At 38.4% G+C, this 14816-nt stretch overlaps 1 protein-coding gene across 4 annotated transcripts in view; it reads right to left on the bottom strand.

The window, feature by feature from the left end:
- LOC136883067 (nuclear RNA export factor 1) overlaps positions 1-14816 on the bottom strand; it is a 115211-nt gene that overhangs the window by 78261 nt on the left and 22134 nt on the right. For all 4 annotated transcript variants that reach the window (XM_067155220.2, XM_067155219.2, XM_067155221.2 and 1 more), the window contains exons 4-5: positions 12210-12296; positions 6125-6244 (exon numbers count right to left, since the gene is read on the bottom strand). In XM_067155220.2, coding sequence (XP_067011321.2) covers positions 6125-6244; positions 12210-12296 — 207 coding nt within the window. The remainder of the gene's footprint in view (positions 1-6124; positions 6245-12209; positions 12297-14816) is intronic.

The following is a 14816-nucleotide window of genomic DNA, read 5'->3' as shown; positions in this document are numbered from 1 at the left end:
GAGCTTGCATCCAGGTTCAAACCCCACTGTCGACAGCCCTGAAGATGGTTTTCCGTGGTCTCCCACATTCACACCAAGCAAATGCTGGGGCTGTACCATAATTATGGCCAGGGCCGTTTCCTTCCCACTCCTAGTCATTTCCTATCCCATAGTCACCATGAGTCCTATCTGACGTAAAGAAAATTTTTAAAAAATCGGTATACATCAGTAATCTGATCTAGCGGAGATGAGTGGCAACAGAGACACAAAGCACATCACAACAAACAATGGTCAATGTAATGTTATTGTTGATCAATGTTATGAGCTTTCTGTATTGTAGGCCTTCACATTTAGTTTTCTTTCGACTCTGTAATATTTCGGGCGTCTTACAAAATCAATTACAGCGTACACTGTATTTCCTTATTCCCTGACTTTACATACCGATTCGATTTTCATTACACTCTGTTTACCCATTTTTTCGTGACTCGGCGCTGATATGGACTTGGTAAAAAAAATTCAAATTCATGAATATCTCTGTTACCATAGCTGGTACGGTAAAAATCTATAAGACATAAATGATCAGAAATTTAATACTATATAACTTTAGTTAGGAAGTATTTGTCGATAGGACCATTAATATCACAAATATTTGAGAATTAAAATTTTAGGCCTTCCTTAAACTACCATTTTACTCAGCGTGAATAAAATTATTAATGGCCTAGATTGTAGCGACTTATTCCCCAACTTTGCATTCCGATTTTATTAAGATAAGACAACTAATAACATAAATATTCGAGAATTAAATTTTAGGACTTCCCCTAAACTACCATTTCTCTCAGCATGAATAAGATTATTTATAGCCCAGATTGTAACGACTTATTCCCGGACTTTACATACCTATATTCATTAAATTCTCCTCAGACGTTTTCTCGTGATGCGTGTACATACATACATACATACATACATACATACAGACAGAAATTATGGAAAATTAAAAAGTGCATTTCCTTGTTACTATGGACACGACCGATACAGAAATACCATCCTTTTTAAATTCTGAGCAATGTACAGACAAAATTCTTATTTTATATACCGTATTTACGCGAATAATCCCCACCACCAAATAATGCCCGCACAGTAATTTTAGGAAGGATCATTTTAAAACAACGAAATTAACTAAAATTCCTTGTGTCCAAGGAGTAACATAGGCATAAACAAACATTTTATATCACTTCACGATTTGTTTACGGCTTAAATAACAGATATAAACAGTACATAAATTATGGTAGCAGATACAAATTATAAATAGTACATAAGTTAGCGAAGTGCAGGATTCACACACAACATAATATTAGACTGCGACTGTAGCAACAGCGTCCGGCATCCTGCAATAGAAAAACTGCTTTGTAATTGTGTATCTTAAAATTGCACGGAAATGTACAATATAGGCCTAAATGAAATAAAGATACTGTACATTAATGCTCTGTTACCTGTAATCTTCTTAGCATTCGCCATCACTGGCAGAATCGCAGTCTTCCTCGTCGTCACAATCATCGTTCTCCCACAGTACATCGTCCTCGGTTCCATCCAGCGAATTAGGGATCCCGCATTTCTTGAAACTCTTCTCCACCAGTTGCAGAGGAATGGAATTCCAAGCACGTTTTATCCATTCGCAAATCTGCCTCACTTCTGGGCGTATGATTTTACCAGTAGGCGTAAATTTGTGCGCTTCGTCTGCCATGCAACGTGTGTACAGCCTTAAAAGGCCGATTAATACACACGTCAAGTGGTTGGAGAACAGATGTTAGACCACCTGGAATTATTAACAAGTCTGTCGTACTCGTTGTCAAAACATCGTGAACTTCTTGAGTAGTGTGCCCGCGAAAACTATCTGAAACGAGCACACTTCTGAGATTTAGTAATGCTCCAGGGCATCGTTGCCAAACCTGCTTCACCCAGTCTGCTATTAGGCTATTATCCATCCACCCTTTGGGCTGTGCTTTTACGATAACGCCTTTCACGTTAATTTTAGGAATTGTTTTTCGTTTAAATATGATGTATGGGGGCAGTTTTTTTTCCATCTGTAGTTACACAAAGCATAAATGTACATCTTTGCTTCTTATTCCTGCCAGTTCTAACCATGATGTTGAACACACCTTTTTTGTTTACAGTACAATCAAGCGGCATTTCGAAGAAAATTGGTGTCTGGTCCGCACTGCCTATTTGAAGTATATAAGAGTTTTTTTTTTTGTTGAATAAATTGATCACATATTTGTGAAAATTCAGAATTTTATCTTCATAATCGCTTGGAAGATGCTGCACGATGGTAGTTTTTCTTCGAAAACTGTAGCTGTGACGAACATAAAATCGTGAAAGCCATCCACGGCTAGCTTTGAATCCCGTAACACCTAGTTCTTTTGCAATCGACTGGGTTTTAATTTGGCACATTTCACTTGTAACGGCACATCTGAATTGTCTCTTTTCGACAATATACGCGCATAATCTTGCTTCAATCTCAGGAAACTTTGCTTTCTGTCCACAAAATGCCCAGCGATTACTACTAGTTTGCTGAAGCCGTAATTTATTTTTTCGCCAGTTACGAATACAGCTCTCGTCCACGTCGTATTTTCTTCCTGCTGCACGATTTCCAATTTCTTCTGCGCCTTTTATAATCTGCAGCTTTTCTTTCGCCGTGAAAGACCTATAGCCTGTACCTTTAGCAGCCATCTCGAACACGTGATCACTTCAACTGACACACACAGAAGAATGACACTACGACCCATGCAAGATGGGCTGACGCACCTGAATGCTGCATGTCAACGGTATCCTCGAGAAGAACTTTAACAACAAGCCTTACTTTATCGTCTCATGTGTGTGATTTTAATTTTGTTCATCAACAGCTTTTGAATGTTTGTACTTGGAACAATCTGGAACATACTCGCTATTTTGGTTGACGTGTTCGGCAACCCAATTTATTTTAATGTGTTGTTCTGTCCTTGTCTCTTTTGTGCTTTTTCTTGAATATCTTACGGCTGATGATGTCTACAAATTAGACGAAACACGTCCCGTCATAGTTAATAATGTTGTTTAAATAAATAGACAATAAACTTATGGTACTGTAAAGGTGGAATATTGACTTAACCTAAAAGTATAATCTAGGTGTTGTTATAAATGAAAAATTAAATTGGAATGAACACGCCACATGTATCTGTAACAGGGTATATGCCTCACTCCATCCTCTGAAATACCACCATAACATTTTACCATTTAATATGAAAGTCAGGCTTATAAAAACATTAGTTCTCCCTTTATTCTACTACTGTGATGCTGTATTCATAGATGTAACAAAAGAATAAATTAAAAAATACAAAGCACCACGAATTCCTGCATCAGATTTATATTTTCATTACACTACGACACTCTTGTTACACCTTATTACAAGCAACTTTCCCTCCTGAAATTTGAAGAAGTCAGAAATCTTCATGTAGCCCTGTTGGTGTTCAGATCACTAACTGAGAGAACTCCCCTGTACCTATCATCAAACTTTACATACCTTTCCTCTTTTCACCAGCATAATACACGCTTTGTTACTACACTTCCCATTCCCTTTAGCAGGTCAGCTGCCTATAATCGCTCATTTATTGCGACGGGAAGTAGATTATGGAACTCTGTAAAAATAACATCCGAAGTAGTAACTCACTAGAGTCTTCCAAGTCTTCCTACAGAAGGTATCTCTTAGATGCATAAGCCCATGGTGTGAATCTTGACGAGTGAATGGTGGTGTATGGATGTGTGTATAATTTAGTTCATTTTTCTTTAAATTAATTTCAACTTATTTATCATTAAATTTCATTTAGTAGTTTGACAAATAATATGTCATATTGGTATAATTATGATGTCGCATTTATGTTGAATTTGTGATACAAATTAGTTTCTTTTAAAATATGTAATGTTCTCTACGGTTTTTCTGTACAATGACCATGAGTCCTACCTTCGCCACTATTAAAGACAAATAAATAATTTAAAAAAATAAGAATAACGGACTCAGCCTTGGAGGGTAAGAGATGTAGGAGGAAAATTGTAACCTTTACTACAGTGGTTACACAAAACCAAGCACAAAACACAATCAAGGGGGGAAGCAAGAGCAACTACACAAGATCAGAAAACACTACACAGTCAGCGAAACATCAGGTGGACTACGCGGATCTCCGCCAACAGCATAATACGCAAATATCAGTAGGGCCAACTAATAGATAATAAACCAGGAAAGTGGAAAAAGGCAAGACCTACCGAGAGCATGGACATGGCTTAGATTGCAAATTCCGAAATAAATCGCCGTGATCCTTAAATTTGAAAAATATTATTTACAAGTGAAATTTTACAAATACATTCCGAAACAAAATCCACCAACTTGCAACTTATGAACTCTTTTTTTTTTTTGCTAGGGGCTTTACGTCGCACCGACACAGATAGGTCTTATGGCGACGATGGGATAGGAAAGGCCTAGGAGTTGGAAGGAAGCGGCCGTGGCCTTAATTAAGGTACAACCCCAGCATTTGCCTGGTGTGAAAATGGGAAACCACGGAAAACCATCTTCAGGGCTGCCGATAGTGGGATTCGAACCTACTATCTCCCGGATGCAAGCTCACAGCCGCGCGCCTCTACGCGCACGGCCAACTCGCCCAGTAACTTACGAACTATAAGCTCCGTGATACACATATCTTAGAGGTTCTTTGATAATGGGCTTCACTACGAGTTTCAAGCTTCAAACCAACTATACAACTAGTTACCAAAGCAGTTGTACAATGCAATTTAGTAGGTCAAAAGCAACGTAAAAGCAATTAAAATTTACAGTGAAGTGAATGTGCTCTCCTAAACTCGTACATCAAGTGACACTGAACTACCAGAGGCAAACCCCAAGGTAAATGTATTAAATTACAATCTACATATTTAGTGAAATAAGAAATGGGAATGCCTCGAAAACAAACAGGGAACCCCAGCAGAAAAGCTAAGGCGTCGTAAATAATTAATTTGGCGAATCTAGGTTAGGCTAGGGCAGACTCCTATACGAAATAGCAACCGAACATTACGGAAATTTTAACCGGAACGGAAAGTAAGAGTGCTTACCCGAAGGTGCGCCATCCCGGAAGCGAGGCGTCGCACACGACGCAGACCAACACAGACTAAAGGCAGATCAGGCCAAGACAAGACCGAATTGTCAAGAACGCTGCCTCTCTCACTATATATAGAAAACCCTGGCCTTGGAGTAGCCAATCAGAATGCATGAGTCTGCCCATCCCCTCCTAGGTTCACCAATGACAATTCCTACTCCCGTCGCAAACTTTGACTAACATTCTCGAATACACATGTTCGCGAATCTTCCATTTCCAGAGTAGTTAGAAAATTCCTTCTAGAAAACATAACCCACAAAAGGCACACACCCTGTTCAACGATTTTCTAGGTACTTCCAGTAAGTACAGAATAGAAATATACTATTTACAAATACATATGTTACAAATATTACACAGTACAGGTTAGGTCATTACAAATAAAACATTATATCCTACTTTACAAATAAAGTCTTCAAAAACACTTTCCACTTCCACTATATTGTTCACCTGTGACAAAAATAAGATGGAATAAAGATGTGCCAATGAAGGTGACTATGACTGGACTCTTATTTTTGATTATTTAATGATAGGGGATGTGGAATAACAAAGGATTGCAGACTGATCAATACTGCAGTCTGTCCAGGAAAGAAATTTGTGCTCTGGATCGACCCCACAACAAGTGTTCGGAGCGAGCTATCGGTATCCCATAACACAGATTATCATCTTGCTGCCAGTGAACACAACGCTACACAGTTCTGTTGTAAGTACAGGAGTCATCAATGTCACTGGGTACAGGGAGTTAACCACTCCACCCCACCAAGTGTCAAGGTTGTGGATATTGGAAGCCTTTACCTTCCACCCCTCCCAGGACCTTCATGGCCTTTACAAGGATGACTTTGCTTCCTTTGCTAAGCATCATTAATGTCACAGAGGTATTTTTCAAGAGAAAGTAGTGAATTCTTAAGTTCATAAACCTGGCAACTCTATTCACAGTAAGATTCTTATAATATAATCAATACTGTACTATTACAAACCATTTTGTCAGGAGTGTTATATCCATCCAGCATTAGTTTAAATTTGCAGTGGAAGAGTTTTGCAATAGCAGCTGTGCAGCCTCGGGCCATGAATGTAGCATGGGGGGCCTCAATTCGGTACTGAAAGCAAAGTAAACATCATAAGGAGTAGACATAAAGGACAAAGACATGTTGTAAAGTATTATACAAGCCTTCACTAAAAAACACAGATGCATTATCTCATTGCTGGCATAATACACAAGTGAGAAACAAAACAAATCATTCATATTATATTCTTGTTAAGATCAAGGGGAAGATATAACTATATTATCATCTGAAAGTGTCTTTGAAAAATGAAATTATTATTTCTTTAAATGTAACCTGTAAGTTTTTCAGTCTATCGAACACAAGATATGAATTTATAAAATCTCTAGTACATACATGAGAAAGAAAGAAGTTTACCAACAACAGAATGACATGTTTTGTTCTTTAAAGATAAAAATTTAATAATGTTCCATATTGAACTGTATCACAAATTGAAACAAGAAATTAAGTGGTTCAACCTATTCAATACAAGTAAATAAGAAATGTAGTGTTATATTCTTATTTGGTTAAAAGCAGTACCGGTTTTGACCACCAATCTGGGTCATCATCAGCTGATTAAAAATACAAAAACAATGCATAGGAAAACCAAAAAATTAAAGGATATTTCTTCTTAAACTGCTTTCGTGAAATTACTGACTGAATTACTGACTGCCTAAGGAGAAACCACCATGGCAAGGCTATTCCATTTAATGTGTAAGATGTATGAGACAGGAGAAGTCCCATCCGATTTTCAGCAGAATGTTGTTATACCTATTCCCAAGAAAGCCGGTGCAGACAGGTGTGAAAACTATTGCACCATTAGTTTAGTATCTCATGCCTGCAAAATTTTAACACATATTATTTACAGAAGAATGGAAAGCAAGTTGAAGCTGAGTTGGGAGAAGATCAATTTGGCTTCAGAAGAAATGTAGGAACACGAGAAGCAATTCTGACTTTACGTCTGATCTTAGAGGATTGAATCAAGAAGGACAAGCCCACATACATGGCATTCGTAGATCCAGAAAAGGCATTCGATAATGTTGACTGGACCAAGCTATTTAAGATTCTGAAGATGATTGGGATCAGATACCGACAACGAAGAATTATCTACAATCTGTATAAAAATCAGTCTCCAGTGATAAGAATCGAGGGCTTTGAAAAAGAAGCAGCAATCCAGAAAGGAGTGAGGCAAGGCTGCAATTTGTCCCCTCTCCTTTTCATTGTTTACATAGAACAGAGAGTAAAGGAAATCAAAGAGGAATTTGGAAAGGGAATCACAATCCAAGGAGAGGAAATCAAAACCTTGAGATTTGCCGATGATATTGTTATTTTATCTGAGACTGCAGAAGATCTCGAGAAGCTGCTGAATAGTATGGACGAAGTCTTGGGTAAGGAGTACAAGATGAAAAAAGATAAGTCCAAAACAAAAGTAATGGAGTGCAGTCGAACGAAGGCAGGTGATGCAGGAAATATTAAATTAGGAAATGAAGTCTTAAAGAAAGTAGATGAATATTGTTGGGTAGTAAAATAACTAACGATGGCAGAAATAAGGAGAACATAACATGCAGATTAGCACAAGCAAGGAAGAGCTTTCTTAAGAAAAGAAATTTGCTCACTTCAAACATTGATATAGGAATTAGAAAGATGTTTTTGAAGACTTTCGTGACAAGCAGATTACAGCAGATGTAGGATGCAGTAGTTACATAGAAATGAAAAGGTTAGCACAGGATAGGGTGGCATGGAGGGCTGCATCAAACCAGTCTATGGACTGATGACTTAAACCACAACAACATTGGACATTATAAATTTTCCAGCTAACTCATTCCTGGTTGCCAGCGTTTAGCCCCCGTATGCTAAGTTGGGCTTATCAGTTGGTACTTAGCACACCCACAAAGACGCATGACTAGTGCGTAACATGGAGGTCACTGCGTAGGCTACTTGGAGCCACTGGCCACTGGACTTGATATCAGTCCTCAGAAGTTCAGGTTCCCTATAGGAATCAACATCCATATCATATCCTAGTTTGCTGATTTGCAGGAAGTGATATAATGATGGCAATTTTTATATTATTTTTGCACTTACAAACTTCTACCCCAGCTTCCAGAATATTGTGATCATCATCTGTCATGCGGACAATGAGTTTGCACATTTGCAAAAATTTAATAAAATTGTTAAGTAAACATGTGATCACCCTCCAATCTGTCGTTAAGAAATTCAGGGTGCAGGTCTTATTCGGTGGCAGGTGGCTTTTCAGGATTATAAAGAATTCTTTTGAAGAGTAATCAAATGGTCAGTCTTGGAGGAGTACAATGCGAAAATAAACAAGTACAAAATGAAAGCAATAGAGATCAGCCGAATTCTATCTATTTCATTATGTCTCTCTGGTGTCTATGAAGAAAAGTTGACAGCCCTTCATCAGCTAACTACTCTGAGTCGCCTAGCTATTTTTCAGCAATTAATTGTAACATTACCATTGATTTTCTGTAAAATAATTATTAGCATTAAATTTAGTATATGTTAATAAGACCGTTTCACCCAAATTTCATTGAAATCTGTTTGCCCCAACCGAACAAGTTCCCTAATTAGTATGTTCAGAAGGACCTGCAGACAGAGGAATGTAAAGCACCACACTCTTGGAATAAGTTCACTGAATGACCTGCAATGTTAATAACATTATAGTGAATAATAATTTAGGCTAATCTTACCTCTTATTCTTTATAGAGAAGAAATGTGTTCCTTAAGAATGCCAGGGACCCACCAGCCCAATCTTAGAACTGTATTTACTTTTATAACCTAATATCATTAAGTATGAGTCATTTCCCAGTCCTTGCACGGCCGCTACCACTAGCAAAACCAAAAACCAAACCCCATGGCACTATAGCCCTTGAAAGGCCTTGGCGTACCAAGTGACCGCTGCTCAGCCCGAAGGCCTGCAGACTGCAAGGTGTCGTGTGGTCAGCACGACAAATCCTCTCGGCCATTATTCTTGGCTTTCTAGACCGGGGCCGCTATCTCACCGTCAGTTAGCTCCTGAATTCTAATCACGTAGGCTGAGTGGACCTCGAACCAGCCCTCAGGTCCAGATAAAAATCCCTGACCTGGCCGGGAATCAAACCCGGGGTCTCCGGGTAAGAAGCAGGCACGCTACCCCTACACCACGGGGCTGGCAAATAAGATACTACCATCGAATGAAATATCAAATATGACATCATTCCCCGAAATCAACACACACAAATGTCATGAACAATTACTGCACAATAAAACTTCTCAAGCAATGTGAGCCATAATACATCTGACAAAAAACAGTTGGCCTTCTGTCACTAATCAGGACATGTGCACATCAATAAAGAAAAGCTGTGAAGAAAACAATGGTGCTGTTGGCAAGAGCTCGTTGGAAGCATCTATGCCAATGTGAAAGTTGTAGGTGGAGCATCATATATATTATTTGCCTTTTGTGGCGTGACAAATGAGCATTCAAAAGGAAGAGAATTGACATTAGCAGTGACGAATTGCACTCTCATTTCATATCAACAATTTCTTTTAAAAATGAGTTTTAAAAAATTGTACGAAGTGTGCGATTTGCAAATACTGTTGCTGTAGGAAAATATGTGCCATCATTGCTGTCTACTTCACATTTTGGCCGCTGGGACACCTGTTTTATGTCATTATAAAATGCTGTAATTATCAGTTAAGAAAAGAATGATAGTAAAGCCAAAAATTACTTCCGTAACATTTGTCAGTATAATAATGCACTTGCATTTGCGTCCGTTCAAGTGGATAACATAAATGTTAAAAAATCGAAGATTGCATTAAGTGGTGGTAATATTGTACTGATTTGTGTATTCCTTAGTTCACCAGTAATTCACCAGGGGGATACTCCACCATATATTTTATGAACATGCAAGATTTCTCGCATGGGTCCCCTAGTCTAGGTATTAATTTTGCAGGTCCTTCAATTATCTTATAGGAGCAGTTCAGGTAAAAAATGATTTACCCTCAAATGATAGAGGAATTCATTTTATGGAACATGTGTTTTCTGTTCTTCTCTCAACTGTTTCTGTGATGAGTGACCTGTGTTTGAAGGCAGAGCATAGTTTTGCATGAAATCGTTTAGAAGTTACCTCTGCCTGCGCCTGTAAGTAACCAGTGTGCTGCAGCGCAGTAACAAAAGTGAAACCAAATGTTACACATGTGTGCACTTTGTATATTACAGACATGATATGGGCTTTTGGGCTTATGCCGTGTTGAGAAAACAAGGTAAAACTCCTTACGTTTTGCAGAGAACTTGGCTCCGCGTCTTCAGAAGAAAATCTCAACTGTTCACGAGGAAGTCTTCTACAATAGTGAGGGTTTGAATTTAAGAATGCTTTACCACTGGCGCTGTAGCACATTCAGCACCAGGTGGGTCGCTGTATACTGGCACAGCGCTCCAAGCGGGAGCTGACAAAAACATTAAGCCCCAGTTAAGATGAACTATCACACTGTGTGTGTGTGAGATAGTAACAGAGAGGATATCCGACGAGTCAGGAACGAATGTGGTACAAGAAATAAATAGAAACTAATAAAATAAAATAAAATGCAACGAAAGACACCCCATAGAACAGAACAGAGCTGAAGAATGGAAAGAAAGTATGTGGAGAAAACCAGAGGATGATAATGATGTGTGACGGTGTGAGAGAGATTGGGGGGGGGCATAACTGGAGTACACACATTATGAAAGTATGACACTTCACACACAATACACAGCTTCGAATGAACCATCTGGTGATGACGAACGCATGAATTTGGAAAACACCGAAAAGAAAAAACAATATAGAAAGGACAGGGAAGAGAACTACCTACGTAAATCCTTAATGGCTGGTGTCCTCTTTCTTTAGTTGTCCTTAGCTCCCATTTGGAGCAATGTGCCAGCATACAACGAGCCACCTGGTGACGAACGAGTGTACCACTACAGGTCCTATGGTAAAGTAAAAAATGTACAGCTCTAATAGTAAAGGATTCTTAAATTCAAACCCTTATTACTGTAGAAGTCTTCCTTGTGAACAGTCGAGATTTTCTTCTAAAAATGCGGAGCAAAGTTCTCTGCAAAATGTAGAGGGTTTCACCTTGTTTCCTTGACACGGAATAAGCCCAATAGCCTACATCATGTCTACAAATACGGACCATGAAAGCATCAAGCACTTTGGGTTGTCACACGCTGTTGGTGGGGGGTTAGGGAATGGAGGAGCGGATAGGAAGTGGCCACCCTACCAAATGTAAACTCCGGCTCAGGCACACTTCTACAGATGTTCGGACCTGCCTTCGGGCAGAATACACCCTTACCTTACCCATTCGTATCCCGATCATGAAAGATCACAAATTAGATTCAAGTTATGGGAATGCAAAGTAAACAGAGAAGGATTTAAGCTTACAAAATACAGTGTGGTTTGTTATAAACATTATTATGTGAATGATGATGAAGAATTTTCTCTCATAAAACAAATGTTGATGCTGACATAAAATTTCCAGGATTGTTGAAAAAAAAAACCCTTACCTAACTAAAGCTGTATTTAAAGGAAGAAACTAAAGAAATAAAGTCAAATTGCTAATTAGTCTCTTCTGATCAAAGACAAAAAAATGGCAAAAAAAAAAGAGAGTACAGAATGTTAATTCAGACTGGAAATACTCTGTAAAGTTGAGGGTGATCCACCTGATTTCGACACATCTTTTAATTCTAAAAGAATCTCCAAATTCTGATGACGGGAAGGTACAAAACCAAGTGACAATTGGCGGGGGATTACTGCATCAAATGGGATGGGGAAAAAAAAAAACAGTTCACTTTCAAATAAATTCCCTTTCATTTCTGATGTACAGTTAAAAATCCATTTTTATCCCAAAGTGCTCCTTTATGTTACAATCTTCAATGAAAACATAGTCTGCAACATTTTTTGACCAAAGGAATGTCATATTCTCCAGCATTCATCTCTTATTCTTGAATTTGCAACAAAAATATTGTACACTTCATAGAATGAAAAAAACTTACCAATACTGGAATGAATTCTGTGGGGTGTGTGGCATTGAGAACAGTCTTCAAGATTAGAGTCTTCTCGTGGACAGCTCCTCCCAGCACCTACAGTTAAAAATCACAGTCAACACTAATTGTATTAAACAAGAAAACATGGATGCATTTTTCTATTAGGTTTTTTGTTTTTTACCTCAGTTATAATTCAATTTTTATATGAGGTGTCTAGATGGCAAATTATGCCAAGTCCAACATACATACATACATACATACATACATACATTTAAAAAATTCAAGAAAGGAAAAACATGTACTTATGCTTTCCAATTTGTGTTATAACATGTATGTTACACTAATACTACTAGGTGGGCGAAATAAAACTGGCCCGGAAAATATTTACAGGACTGATGTGGGATTGATTGACGCTTGTTAACCCTTAGAGGAACAGCTGAAGATATATTGTCCGTGACAATCCTTGCGAGACCAACTGACAATATATCATCAATTGTCACACTGGCTAAAATGACCAGCTGGCGATATTTCGTCAATGGAATAAAACGATATCTGTAGGCCAAAATATTTTAATACATGAATAATATGACACAAAATGAAGTGCCTTGAAGATCTTTTGGGACTGTTAGATTAAAGTTTGATCGAGTATGAGAGTCAAAGCACGAAATAAACACCAACAAGTATAGTGCAGCACATCTAATGCAGAGCGCTACCTCGCACTTGCTAGCCCGCGCTAAACTTACCGCCAAGCTGTGCAGTCTGCGGTTGCCGTTTCAACATAAACCACACATAGCAGCAAGAAAAGTACAGTAGTGCACTATTCTCAGTTTTATCATTTGTTTGTTTCCTTACTTACAGTATCTCCTTTCTAGAAATCTGATAAATCATCTAACAAGTCATTGTCAGAGATTTTGTCGAGTTCTGCCTACTATTTGCAACTTGTCATATGTTTAAGAGAAACACTCATTATTTACAAAGGTGATGGCTGTATCACTCAAAACGGAAAAGAACACTCAAAATAATTATCCACTTGGAAAGGAGATACCATAAATAAGCAAACAAACGATAAAACTGAGAAGAGTGCACTCGGTTACTTGCCGCCTCACGTCATAAGATTATTATTATTACTATTACTATTATTATTATTATGTGCGTATGGACCCAATGGATCACGCAAAGCTCTAACGATTCTGTTTTCTGAGTTGCCAAACAGCTCTCATCCTTTCTTCGTGGATCCTTTTTCTTTCTTCTGTCCACTTTACTCCAGTCTTCTTTTTCACTTCGTTCTCTGGTTGCACTTTCCATCCATTAATTTTTTTCCTATAGAGGTTTCTATCCGCACTGTCAGTTGAGTTCATCTGTGCTTTTTCCAGATCTTTCTTCATTTCCAGCACTCATGGAATATTTTTTAGATGTTCTATGTAGGTGAGAAACTTGTGTGTCAGCCTACTTGCCCGCAGTCTGTGGATGTGCCCATAAAATTTCAGACGTCTTTTGCAGATGTCTGCTGCAATGTTCGAAAGCTCTTCTGTCACTTTGTGTGATCTCAGTCTATAACCATTTTCTGTTTTTCGGGGGCAGAGAATTTTCCTCGGGATTCTTCTTTGTTCTTTTAAAATGTTCCCTACGTCATCTTTCCTGTTTAGTGTAAGGGTCTCGCTGGCATATAAGACTTTGGGCTTGATTACTGTATTACAGTGTCTGATCTTTGCACGGCGGGACAAGCACTTTTTATTGTATATGTTGTGAACCCTACCGTAGGCTTTCCGAAATTTTTGTAGGCAAATTTTCTGGGCAGTCATCTCGCCTCCCATTGGTTCAAGTATTTTTCCCAAGTACTTGAAGTGTGGTACTTGGTTGATTTTCCCATATGTCGTGTTCAAATTTTGGATGTCAAGTTTTGAGCAGAAGAACTTGGTCTTTTCAAAGGAAATTTGTAGGCCATCCTTTCCAGCACATTCGCTAAGGGTTTCAATTTGTTAAACGACTGTGACTACATCATCCATCAGTATGGCCAGGTCATCTGCAAAAGCGAGGCAGGATATCTCAATACCATCTTTGGGTCGTCCTAGTCATATGGGCGCACCAGTATCCCATGTCTTTCAATGTCTTCTCTCACTCGCAGATGACTTTGTCTAGGATGAGGTTGAAAAGAAGCAGAGATAGGCCGTCACCTTGTCAGATGCCAGTTTTGATCGGGAATGCTTCAGAGATAGTATCAATGAGTGTTGCCTTGATGAGGTTGAGGGTCTTGGAGTCAAGCCCCAGTTCCTCACGAATAACCCTTATAGGACCAGTTGAATAACTCTGTGTACCAAATGCCAAGAAGGATGCCATGGTGTGTGCACTGCAAAACATATTTGTAAATACATTTTTGTAAGTGTGGAAAAAAACTGGAAAAATATTAAAACTTTTTTGGGTCAGTTTCAGTGTGTTATACTGTAGGTGTGTACTGGTGTTATTCAGAAGTTCTGGCTTTGTATCTACAAAGTGTAGGCAAACAATGTGTGCTTACTGCTGTGCTGGTTTTTTAACTTCAGCTCAAGTTGACAATAACAATATTTTGTTATTTAATTTCAATCCGAACTCCAAAAAAATTTGTGATACTAAGGAAAA

This window comes from Anabrus simplex, chromosome 11, assembly GCF_040414725.1.
Source record: "Anabrus simplex isolate iqAnaSimp1 chromosome 11, ASM4041472v1, whole genome shotgun sequence".
NCBI classification, from domain to species: domain Eukaryota; kingdom Metazoa; phylum Arthropoda; class Insecta; order Orthoptera; family Tettigoniidae; genus Anabrus; species Anabrus simplex.
This window is presented reverse-complemented; position numbering and strand designations above follow the sequence as displayed.